Source organism: Rattus rattus, chromosome 2 (assembly GCF_011064425.1).
Source record: "Rattus rattus isolate New Zealand chromosome 2, Rrattus_CSIRO_v1, whole genome shotgun sequence".
NCBI lineage: Eukaryota > Metazoa > Chordata > Mammalia > Rodentia > Muridae > Rattus > Rattus rattus.
The window spans coordinates 9,380,207-9,393,278 of NC_046155.1; the positions used below are offsets into that span (position 1 = coordinate 9,380,207).

General features: G+C 40.4%; 1 protein-coding gene across 2 annotated transcripts in view; it reads left to right on the forward strand.

The window, feature by feature from the left end:
- The first annotated feature begins 11,676 nt into the window (after positions 1–11,676).
- Positions 11,677–13,072, forward strand: part of LOC116893634 (solute carrier family 22 member 19-like) — a 56,085-nt gene continuing 54,689 nt past the window's right edge. The window contains exon 1 of one of the 2 annotated variants that reach the window (XM_032895346.1): positions 11,677–12,162. In XM_032895346.1, coding sequence (XP_032751237.1) covers positions 11,761–12,162 — 402 coding nt within the window. In that variant the 5' untranslated portion in view covers positions 11,677–11,760. The remainder of the gene's footprint in view (positions 12,163–13,072) is intronic. The other variant, XM_032895347.1, reaches the window with a different exon arrangement.

Below are 13,072 nucleotides of genomic sequence, written 5' to 3' on the forward strand. Positions count from 1 at the left end.
CAGCTGAGAGGATATTTTGCTGAAGCAGACACATGAGAGGACACGTGATGTTTAGAAAGAATACAAACATGACCCCACAGACAGGGGGAGGCTCTGGCATCGGCTCGCCTTGCTCCACCCTGCTAGTCTTCACTGCTGACTCTTGTATTGATTTGTCTTATGTCATGTTGCTGTTCTTCACTTGTCATGACTGCATAGACACTAGCTCACCAAAGAACTTCTTGTGATATTCCAGTGGCTTCTAGTCACTTCTGCAGACTCTGGCCAACTGGCAGAGCCTCGAAGTTTCTTCTGGATTGAACTGCTATCGCTGACTTGTGAGTGGTGATTGCTGAGTGGATTGGACTGCCGATGCTGATTCATGTTGATGTTTTGCTAGAGGACTGGACTGCTGACATACTGGAATAACCCCGAAGAACTATTTCCAAACAGGTCCACAACCCCTATTTCCTATTAGTCTTTCTTTTCCACTTCCACTGGTGGATGGTGGGCTAGAAGGGAGGTTGAAGCATTTAAGGATAGTTATTAAAGTAGGTCTTGAAAAATTCAAACCTATAGTTACCAATCTGCAGTCTTCTGTTTTGTCCTATTGACAGTGTCCTTTGAATTTCAGTTTCATGAGGTTCCACTTATTAATTGTTGGTCTTAACGCCTGAGCCTTTGGTGTTCTGTTCAGGAAGTTGTCTCCTGTTCCAGTGAGTTCAAGGCTATTCCCCACTTGCTGTTCTATTAGATTTAGTGCATATATTTTTATGTTGAAGTCTTTGATCCACTTGGACTTGCTTTGTGCAGGGTGATAAATATGGATCTATTTGCATTCTTCTACTTGTAGACATCCAGTTAGACCAGCACAATTTATTGAAGATGATCTCTCTCTCTTTTTCATTGTATGGTTTTGGCTTCTTTGTCAAAAACAAGTGTCTGTAGGTGTGTGGGTTTATTTCTGGGTCTTTGATTCTATTCCACTAATTAATCTGTCTCTTTCTATACCAATACCATGTAGTTTTTATTACTATTGCTCTGTAATACAGCTTGAAGTCAGGGATGGTGATATCTTCAGAAGTTCTTTTATTGCCCAGAATTGTTTTGGCGATCCTGTTTTCTTTTTCTTTTTTCCTATGAAGTAGAGAATTGCTCTTTTAAGGTCTGTAAATAATTGTGTTGGAGTTCTGATGGGGTTTGCATTGCAATCTATAGATTGCTTTTGCTAAGATGTTCTTTTTTACTATGTTAATCCATGAGCATGGGAGATCTTTCTATCTTCTGATATCATCCTTAATTTTGTCCATCACAAACTTGAAGTTCTTGCCATACAGGTCTTTCATTTACTTGGTTAGAGTTACACCAAGATATTTTATATTATTTGTGCCTACTGTGAAGGATATTGAATCCCTAATTTCTTTCTCAGCCCATTTATCATTTGTATAAAAAAGAGCTACTGACTTCTATTTATTTATTTATTTATTTATTTATTTATTTATTTATTTATTTATTTACATCCTGTTCTCTGACACCCCTCCTAGTTCCTATCTCACAAATCCCTCACCCTATTACTTCCTTCCCTTCTCCTCTGAGAGGGTGGAGTCACCTTCCCTCAACCCCAGGTATCCCCTAACCCTGGCACATTAAGTCTCTGCAGGACTAGGTGCATACTCTCCCATTGAGACCAGACAAGTCAGCCCAGTTAGAGGGACAGATTCCACAGACAGGCAATCACTTTAGGGACAGCTCCAGCTTTAGTTGTTCAGGGACTCACATGAAGATCAAGTGTACATCTGCTACATATGTATGGGGAGGGGTGTAGAGGAATTTTCCTTAATTATATGACTGGATAAGAAAGATGACAAATAGCCAATCACTGGGCAAAAATGAGGAGGTAGGTTTTTCTGGGCAAGACAGGAAGAGGAGGGGAGGAGGAGGAGTGACAGGAAATAGGGACTAGAGGACAGAGGGAGAGCTGTTGGAAGGAATATGGAGCAGAAGCACATGGCCTGGAGAAATTGCAAGTAGTAAGAATTTCATAGCTGGGGAAGAAAATGGTGTAGAAGCATATCTGCCCAATGTAGGTGTGCAGTTTATAAATATACAACCGAGTTGCATTTTCCTTGCATGGTCTTATTGGGGTTGGAGAGTTACCACAACAGAGGGGGCTAGGTCTAAGCCCTCTATGCTCTTTGGTTGGTGATTAAAATTCTGAGAGACCCCAAGATTCTAGGGTGGTTCACTCTGTTGGTCTTCCTGTGAAGTTTATATCCATTTTGGCAGCCTCAATCCTTTCCCCAGCTCTTCTGTGAGACTTCCTGAGCTTTATCTAATGTTTGGCTGTGGGTCTCTGCATCTGTTTCCATAGGCTGCTGGGCGGAGCCTCACAGAGGACATTTATATTAGGCTCTTGTCTGAAAGCATAACAGAGTACCATTAATAATGTCAGGGATTGGATTTTGCCCATACAATGGGTCTCAAGTTGGGCTGGTTATTGGTTAGCCATTTCTTTAGTCTCTGCTCTATCTTTTCCCTTGTATCTCTTGAAGACAGGACACATTCTGGGCTGAAGGTTTTGTGGGTTGGTTGCTGTCCTTATCCCTCCTCTGGGAGTCATGTTTGGCTACAGGAAGTGGCCACTTCAGGATCCATATCTTCACTGCTATGGGTCTCAGCTAAAGATACTCCTATAGACTCCTGGGATCCTCCCCTATCTCAGGTCTCTGGAATGTTCTAGAGATCCCCCCCAAGTTATATCTTGTCATATTTCATTTGGACTGATCTTAAGTTCAATTGGCCAGCCCTCATGGCTGTGTTTTCATGACTCACCTACCCTATAGCATCTCTTTTTCTCTCTACTTTCTTCTCTCTTCTGCTCCTCATGGTTCTTCTTAGACCCCAAGCTTGGAAACAACAACAACAACAACAACAACAACAACAGACCCTGCCTATCTCTCTTCTGCTCAGCTATAGGCATAACCAATTAGGAATTAGGGGGTCAAGGTTATGGTCTCACTTGGATCTATGTACAGATTCTCTTGTCCTTGGCAGCCAGTATTTAGAATTACAACATATAGCAAAAGACCAAACCTCAACACCCCCCCCTTTTTTTTGTCTAAATAAAATGACTCTTTCTCTTATAATAATAAATACCATTCAGTAGGACAATTATAAAAAATATTAAGAGATACATTTAAAATCAAGTTTGTTGTCTGGTCCACACCTCTACATGCTCTAACTAGGGACACAGGTGAAAACCCCCACACCAGCCCCCAAGACAGCTGGGATCTCAGAGACCTACCTTCCTTCTGGCACTTCTACCTGCATTCAAGATGGATTTGCATGCCTATTCCCACCCCACCTCCCGCAGGGTGTGTGTGTGTGTGTGTGTGTGTGTGTGTGTGTGTGTGTGTGATAAAGACAGGAACTACCCTCTTAGAGATGAAGGGGAGGGTGGATGGGGGAAAGAACTCTGCAAGGTGGGACCAGGAGGGGGGCAGTATTTGGAGTTTAAATAAATAAAATGAATAATTAATACAAAAATCCAGTTTGTATTCAGCAATTCAGGAGAAGGTATTTTGTTATCTATCCTAATCTTGGTGAGTTCAGAGTTCTGAATTTAAATAAGATTTTATCCTAATTTATATATTAACGTAAAAACATATTTTTAGACCTAAAGAATTTAAACTTGTATTAAGATTATGACTATCTAGTCTTCAACATCATTTGAGACCTTACAAGGAATAAATATTATTTGAGTATGTAGGATGTGCAGGAACATAACTCTCAAAAATTATAGAAATGATAGAGACAACTGACCACTTTGACAGTCCCAAATATTCTTTATAATGTTAGAACATCTATCTTCAGCCTTCTGGCCCAAAATATCAGACAAACCTTATGTGAAGCAGGAATTATGAAGGACTTATTTACTCTGTCTTTGCAGATCTTGGCAACCGACTATTCTATATCCATGACTATCCTATGTCCATTTTTCCCTTTTGGACAGCATTTGTCTGCAGATAAAGTTAGGTCATTTTCTCTGCTCAGTACCTAGCTTGCCACAATTGAGATAATTCCATATAGGTTTTTTTTTGATGCTTATCATCTTTCCAAGTCAAATGGGTTACTGCCAGAATTTGGTATGTCTCAAAAATCAAAAAAGATCTTAAATTAATAAAATTATGTTTAAACATCATATTCTGTGACGCTCGAGGTTATTGAATATCACCTATTTATCTACAGTATACCTAAATTGTTAAATATTTTTTTATTCTTAGCTATTTACTATCTGAATAACCTTGAAAACATTTTACTGTAATTAACTAAACTAATATCTAACGTGACCATGACTTTGATTATCTATTAATTTGTATTTCTTTTTTTTTTTTTTTTTTTTTGAGCTGAGGACCCGAACCAGGGCCTTAAACATAGGCAACCGCTCTACCATTGAGCTAAATCCTCAACCCCTAATTTGTATTTCTTAATCATCCTTAATAGTTTGTAATGGCAGCTTTCAAATGGACTAGAATTTTCTATTGGATCTTTAAGAATTATATAAGTATAATACCTCAAAAATTATTAAAAATACATATATATTATATGTCTCAAAATCACTTAAATTTGTATTAATATATAATAACCTAGACCAATGAATCAAAATAACCTTATTTTGTATTAATGTATAAAATTCTGTACCAATGTAGCAAATTATAACTTCAATTTTGCATCAAAATATAAAGATCTTTACCAATGTAAGATTATGGCTATAAAATATTTTTTTGGTTTAAGAATATATTCAATAATCCACCCCTATTTGTCTAATATTCTCATATGTGAATATCCCCTTTTTCTTTTCAACCTCTTATCTTGTATTTAAAAAGAAAGAATGATAGAGAGGATGAAAGATAGACATACCTGAGCCTAAGTCCCCTATTTTGTTTTATCCCTGTCCAAGATTATTTGTATATCATTTCCTAAAAAGAAAACATATTTATAACTCATAAAATGACCACCTACCTCTAATTTAAGAGATTGGAATCACAGACTTATTATAATTGCTTCTTGCTGAATTGAGGTGAAGGATTTCACTGTGGGACAGTGAAATACACTCTGGTTCTCGGTTGAGGAGGTTTGAAACCCTGGTGACCCTGAAGGATGGTAGGCATTTTGCCTGAATCCTAGGAAACCAGGCCAGTCACTAGCCCACAGCTCTTTATAGATTTGTGACCATTAGTTGCCCCAATCCCCTTCACAGGTGGAGGACTGACCACAGGTCATGTAGGCTCAAGACAGATATCCATTACATTTTTTTCTTTTATTGGATATTTTTTAATTTACATTTCAAATGTTATTATTCCCTTTCCCTGTTTCCCCGACATAAGCTCCCTATCCCATTACCCCTCCCCTTCTTTTATAAGGGTGTTCCCCTACCCATTCACCTCCCTTCACGCTCAATGACATTCCCCTACACTGGGGGTTGGGGGTCCAGCCTTGGCAGGACCAAGGCCTTCTCCTTCCATTGGTGCCCAACAAGGCCATCCTCTGCTACATATACAGCTGAAGCCATGAGTCAGTTCATTTATAGTCTATGGGTAGTGGCTTAGTCCCTGAGAGCTCTGATTGGTCGGTATTGTTGTTCTTATGGGGTTGCAAGTCCATTCAGCTCTTTTAATCTTTTCTCTAATTCCTTCAACGGGGATCCCATTCTCAGTTCAATGGTTGGCTGCTAGCATTCACTTCTGTATTTGACATGCTCTGGCTGTGCCTCTCAGAAAACATCTCTATCTGGCTCCTGTCAGCAAGTACTTCTTAGCTTTATCAATCTTACCTAGTTTTGGTGGCTGTATATATATGGGCTGTATACCCATGTGGGGCAGGCTCTGAATGGCCATTCCTTCAGTTTCTGTTGCAAACTTTGCCTCCGTATCCCCTCCTATGAATATTTTTGTTCCCCCTTTTAAGAAGAAGTGAAGCTTCTGCACTTTGGTTGTCCTTCTTGAGCTTCATGTGGTCTATGTATTGCATCTTGGGTAATTCCAGCTTTTGGGCTAATATCTACTTTTCAATGAGTACATATCATGTGTGTTTTTCTGTGATTGGGTTACCTCACTCAGGATGATATTTTCTAGTTCAATCCATTTGCCTATGAATTTCATGAAGTCATTGTTTTTGATAGCTGAATAGTACTCCATTGTGTAGATATACCACATTTTCTATATCCATTCCTCTGTTGAAGGGCATCTGGGTTCTTTCCAGCTTCTGGATATTATAAATATGGCTGCTATGAACATAGGAGAGCATGTGTCTTTGTTGTGGAGCATCTTGTGGGTATATGCCCAAGAGAGGTATAGCTGCGTCCTCAGGTAGCACAATGTCCAATTTTCTGAGGAACTCCAGACTGATTTCCAGAGTGGTTGTACCAGTTTGCAATCCCACCAACAATGGAGGAGTGTTCATCTTCCTCCGCATCCTCGCCAGCATCTGCTGTCACCTGAGTTTTTTATCTTAGCCATTCTCACTGGTGTGAGGTGAAATCTCAGGGTTGTTTTGATTTGCATTTCCCCGATGACTAAGGATGGTGAACATTTCTTTAGGTGCTTTTTAGCCATTTGATAATCCTCAGCTGAGAATGTTTTGTTTAGCTCTGTACCCCATTTTTTAATAGGGTTATTTGACTCTCTGGAGTCTAACTTCTTTAGTTCTTTGTATATATTGAATATTAGCACTCTATCAGCTGTAGGATTGGTAAAGATCTTTTCCCAATCTGTTGGTTGATGTTTTGTCCTAACCGCAGTGTTCTTTGCCTTACAGAAGCTTTGCAGTTTTTTGAGTTCCCATTTGTCAATTCTTGATCTTAAAGCATGAGCCATTGGTGTTTTGTTCAGGAAAATTTCCCCAGTGCCCATGTGATCGAGACTCTTTCCACTTTTTCTTCCATTAGTTTGAGTGTATATTGTTTGATGTGGAGGTCCTTGATCCAGTTGGTCTTCAGCTTTGTACAGGGCAATAAAAATGATGAATTTGTATTCTTCTACATGCTGACCTCCAGTTGAACCAGCACCATTTGTTGAAAATGCTATTTTTTTCCATTGGATGGTTTTAGCTCCTTTGTCAAAGATCAAGTGACCATAGTTGTGTAAGTTCATTTCTGGGTCTTCAATTCTATTCCACTGATATACCTTCCCGTCTCTGTACCAATACCATAGTTTTTATGACTATTGCTCTATAATACTGCTTGAGGCAGGGATGGTGATTCCCCCAGAAGTTCTTTTATTGTTGAGTATAGTTTTCTCTATCCTGAATTTTTTTGTTACTCCAAATGAATTTGCAAATTGGTCTTTCTAACTATATGAAGAATTGAGTAGGAATTTTGATGGGGATTGCATTGAATCTGTAGATTGCTTTTGGCAGAATGGCCATTTTTTTTTTTTACTATATTAATCTTGCCAACCCATGAGCATGGGAGGTATTTCCATCTTCTGAGATCTTCTTCAGTTTCTGATTTGAAGTTCTTGTCATACAGATCTTTCAGTTGCTTGTTAAAATCACCCTGAGGTATTTTATGTTATTTGGGACTATTGCGAAGGGTGTCATTTCCTTAACTTCTTTTTCTGTTTATCCTTTGAGTAGAGGAAGGCTACTGATTTGTTTGAGGTAATTTCCTATCCAGCCACTTTGCTAAAGTTGTTTATCAGGTTTAGTAGTTCTCTGGTGGAACTTTTGGAGTCACTTAAGTATATTATCATACAATCTCAAATAGTGACATTTTGACTTCTTCCTTTCCCATTTGTATCCTTTGACCTCCTTTTGTCTGATTGCTCTGGCTAGGACTTCGAGAACTATATTGAATAAGTAGGGAGAGATTGGGCCACCTTGTCTAGTCCCTGATTTTAGTGGGATTGCTTCATTTTTCTCTCTCTTTAGTTTGATGTTAGCTATGGGTTTGCTGTATATTGCTTTTACTATGTTTAGGTATTAGCCTTGAATTCCTGATCTTCCAGGACTTTTATCTTGAAGGGGTATTGAATTTTGTCAAATGCTTTCTCAGCATTTCTCAGATGCTCATGTGGTTTTTGTTCTTGAGTTAGTTTACATAGTGGATTACTTTGATGGATTTCCATTTATTGAACCATCCCTGTATTCCTGGGATGAAGCCTACTTGATCCTGGTGAATCTTCCTTTTCTGGTGTGTTGGGGTATTCAGGGCTTGCTGTGGTGGGGGAACTGCGTTTTGATGATGCCAAGTGGCCTTGGTTTCTGTTGCTTAGGTTCTCACCCTTGCATCTTGCTCTCTGGTTATCTGTGGTGTTAGCTGGTCTTTCTTTCTTTCTTTCTTTCTTTCTTTCTTTCTTTCTTTCTTTCTTTCTTTCTTTTTCTTTATTAACTTGAGTATTTCTTTTTTTAAATAAATCTTTATATATATATATATATATTTTATGTACGTGAGTACACTGTTCAGACACACCAGAAGAGGGCATCAGATTTCATTACAGATGGTTGTGAGCCACCATGTGGTTACTGGGATTTGAACTCAGGACCTCTGGAAGAGCAGTCAGTGCTCTTAACCGCTGAGCCATCTCTCTAGTCCCCGAGTATTTCTTATTTACATTTCGATTGTTATTCCCTTTCCCGGTTTCTGGGCCAACATCCCCCTAACCCCTCCTCCTCCCCTATATATGGGTGTTCCCCTCCCCATCCTCCCCCCATTACCACCCTCTCCCCAACAATCACGTTCACTGGGGGTTCAGTCTTAGCAGGACCAAGGGCTTCCCCTTCCACTGGTGCTCTTACTAGGCTATTCATTGCTACCTATGAGGTTAGAGTCCAGGGTCAGTCCATATATAGTCTTTGGGTAGTGGCTTAGTCCCTGGAAGCTCTGGTTGGTTGGCATTGTTGTTTCATGGGGTCTCGAGCCTTCAAGCTCTTTCAGTCCTTTCTCTGATTCCTTCAGCAGGGGTCCCGTTCTCAGTTCAGTGGTTTGCTGCTGGCATTCGCCTCTGTATTTGCTGTATTCTGGCTGTCTCTCAGGAGAGATCTACAACTGGTTCCTGTCGGCCTGCACTTCTTTGCTTCATCCATCTTGTCTAATTGGGTAGCTGTATATGTATGGGCCACATGTGGGACAGGCTCTGCATGGGTATTCCTTCCGCCTCTGTTTTAATCTTAGCCTCCCTATTCCCTGCCTAGGGTATTCTTGTTCCCCTTTTAAAGAAGGAGTGAAGCATTCGCATTTTGATCATCCTTCTTGAGTTTCATGTGTTCTGTGCATCTAGGGTGATTCAAGCATTTGGGCTAATATCCACTTATCAATGAGTGCATACCATGTGTGTTTTTTCTGTGATTGGGTTACCTCACTCAGGATGATATTTTCCAGTTCCATCCATTTGCCTATGAATTTCATAAAGTCATTGTTTTGATAGCTGAGTAATATTCCATTGTGTAGATGTACCACATTTTCTGTATCCATCCCTCTGTTCAAGGAAATCTGGGTTCTTTCCAGCTTCTGGCTATTATAAATAAGGCTGTTATGAACATAGTAGAGCACGTGTCTTTGTTATATGTTGGGGCATCTTTTGGGATATGCCCAAGAGAGGTATAGCTGGGTCCTCAGGTAGTTCAATGTCCAATTTTCTGACGAACCTCCAGACTGATTTCCAGAACGGTTGTACCAGCTTGCAATCACATCAACAATGGAGGAGTGTTCCTCTTTCTCCACATCCTCGCCAGCATCTGCTGTCCCCAGAGTTTTTGATCTTAGCCATTCTCACTGGTGTGAGGTGAAATCTCAGGATTGTTTTTGATTTGCATTTCCCTTATGACTAAAGATGTTGAACATTTCTTTAGGTGTTTCTCAGCCATTCGGCATTCCTCAGCTGTGAATTCTTTGTTTAGCTCTGAACCCCATTTTTTAATGGGGTTATTTGTCTCCCTGTGGTCTAACTTCTTGAGTTCTTTGTATATTTTGGATATAAGCCTTCTATCTGTTGTAGGATTGGTAAAGATCTTTTCCCAATCTGTTGGTTTTAGCTGGTCTTTCTGTCTGTGACAGTGGCTTGACCCTCCTGTAAGCCTGTGTGTCAGCACTCCTGGGGACCAACTTTCTTTCCAGCAGGATTTTGGAGAGCTGTGGCAGCAGGATTTGAGTATAGAGAGCTGTGGCACACTGTCAGGTCCAGGTGCAGGCAGAAATTGAAAGGATCCTGTCCCAGACTGATCCTTGGTCCCTGTGTCCAGAGGGTTTTAGGCGTGTTCCACTAGGCCCAGGAATGTGAGCAGAAGTGGTGATCTCACTTGTGCTCTTAGGATTGGGTACAGAGAGCTCTGGCACAGGGTCAGCTCTGGGCACAGGCAGAAACTGGGCTGTTACAAACTTTAAGGTGAATTTTGTTAAAGATTGTACAGCAACTGAAGTGGACTGGTAGAGCCTTTTGGGGCAAAGGGGAAGGTTCTAAAAGGGGGAGACTGGTAAAGTGTCTTAGATAGGTGCCCATGTGGTATGGCCCCAGAGTGTATAGAAAGCTTGAGATGCCCACATGGTGGGTGCTTCGGAGGGCATATGTGCTCCAGCAGGGGGAGGGAGGATATTTACCCAGTAGGGAAGGACTTGTGGATGGCTAAAACAGGTAGTGGGAAGAAGCAGCTGAAGAAGTGGAGTCTAGATTTGGAGTCAAGCATGGTGGGTGGTAGAAGCCAGCAGAACAAATGTTCTATTCATACCTTTGCAGAGTCAAATCAGCAGCTTGGTTCAGAGAGGCTGAGTCCCTAGGAAAGGAGTTCATCACGACTTTAGCACCAGATGAATAAAAAGACTGAGGACATGACAGCTGCAAGGTATGGTTGAGAAGAAAGGTTTATTGTAGATGTGAGGGAGAGAGTAGCCAGAGGCACTGGAAATGTCCAAACTGAGCATTCAGCAGATCGAACCAGACTATGAGAGTAGAGAAGGGGGGGGGGGAAGAGAACACTTGGGAACCAGGGAACACCAAGAGACCAAGAGACTGCATGTCCAAAATGCCTGAGTTATATAGTTATCAGAAGCTGGAGGAAGGGAAATGGACGCCTAAGGAAGAAGGAAGAGGTTTAAGATTGGGGCAGGGTAAGAACTGCTGGGAGGAGCCATAGGTACTGAGTGAGACGTACACCAGGTTTCTTTGAAACCTAACATTTTGCCCTTGTTCACCCTCCTACCATCTTAACATATCTTTACAATCTGAATTCATGGCACGAATAGACTTGAAACAGGACAGGTAGCAGGGGCCAAGAATTGTGCCATACCTCATTTGCATTAATCTACTAATTTTATTCTTTTTGTTAACTCTATTAACTGAGGTGAATATTGAGCACTCCCTTCCATGGATTACAGAAGTGAAAAACACCTAACTGCTGAGACTGGAAAGTTATGTATTTAGTAAAGACTGCATATTGTATACTAGATTAACTACAGTCTGCTTTCAGAGAATTTGCAGGTCAATGTCCATAGGTAATTAAGGGGCACTGCACAGAGCGTCTCACAAAGTAGATCTTTAACAGACTCGGCACAGAAAGCAACTCAGCAGAATGTTTCTCTTGATGGCCTTAAAGAAAGTAGCTTCCTTATCTAACACCCGAGTCTTTAGGTGAAAGCTGTTCTATGGCCTTGATGCAGAAGGGAAAGGGAACATATTAAGAAGGGGTCAGGATCTAGTCTATAGTGAAAGAGAACTTGTTAAATCCTTTGGGCTTACATAAGAGCAATTTATTTTTGTGCCTTCCTTTGGACATAGTAATTAGTCCTAGATGGCCTTTCAGGACCTCCTGAATCAAGTTGGCAGCCTGGGGAGATTCCAGATCCTTCAGATGACTTTCATTTTGATCTTCAACATAATAATTTATCCTCATTCTCTATTGGAGAACTTCACAGCAGCCATTCCCAATCATCGCTGCTGGGTCCCCATCCTCGACAATGACACTGTCTCTGGTAATGACAATAGGAACCTGAGCCAAGATGACCTCCTGAGGGTCTCTATCCCCCTCGACTCCGATCTGAGACCAGAGAAGTGTCGTCGCTTTGTTCAACCACAGTGGCATCTCCTTCATCTAAATGGTACCTTTTCCAGTGTGACAGAGCCAGACACAGAGCCCTGTGTGGATGGCTGGGTGTATGACCAAAGCACCTTTCTTTCCACCATTATTACCGAGGTAAGTGACTTCATTTTCTGTTATACATTCATGACAGGTGTTTAGCAATAGCATGGATAGTGCACATGCTTTGAGCTTAGATTTCACCTTTTAACCAATATTGATTATTTATCTAAGAAATGTGAAACACAGTTTCAATAGTCTAACAACTAATAAAGGATAGGAACCTGTTCTGATTATTTCACTCTAGGGGATGACCACAGTTTGAGAAGTAATTCTTATGTATATTAAATCAGTTTAAGCAAATAATTCATGTGCTCTGTCATAAATATTACAAGTTGGTATTTATTTTTCAGTTTTGATTTCAAATGAGAAATAGGAGGTTGAACAAAACCATAGTGAGTTGTATGGCTCCCTGGTAGAATGTTGTGTGGCATGTATGAGCCCACGATTCCATCTCTAGCACTTTAAAGTCTCAATACTTTACCCTCTGTGTTAGGGTAAAATGGGGCTGTGCACAAGGTCCTGGACTGGAACTTCAGTATTGTCAACATATCTATAGCTATGCCTATATAACTTTATCTATCTATCTATCTATCTATCTATCTATCTATCTATCTATCTATCTATCATGTCTGTCTGTCTGTCTATACTATCTGTCTGTCTATCTATCTATCTATCTATCTATCTATCTATCTATCTATCTATCTATCTTATGAGAGGCTGTATTTGGGTATAGGATCCAGAACATTTTGTAAGGTTTTAAATTGTTGCAAGTATATGGTCAAGTTTGAGAATTTTTAAAGCATGGACTACAAGTCTACAAGTCAGTAGTGTAACCTAAAGAACTAGGCCCTAGTGTTACTAAGGGAAGATTTCTGGAGTCAGGTGGGTTTAATCTGAGACCAGGATGGTAGAAGTCAGATGGTGTTGAAATGGGACAAGAGTTCAGGAGTCTTCCAGAATGAAA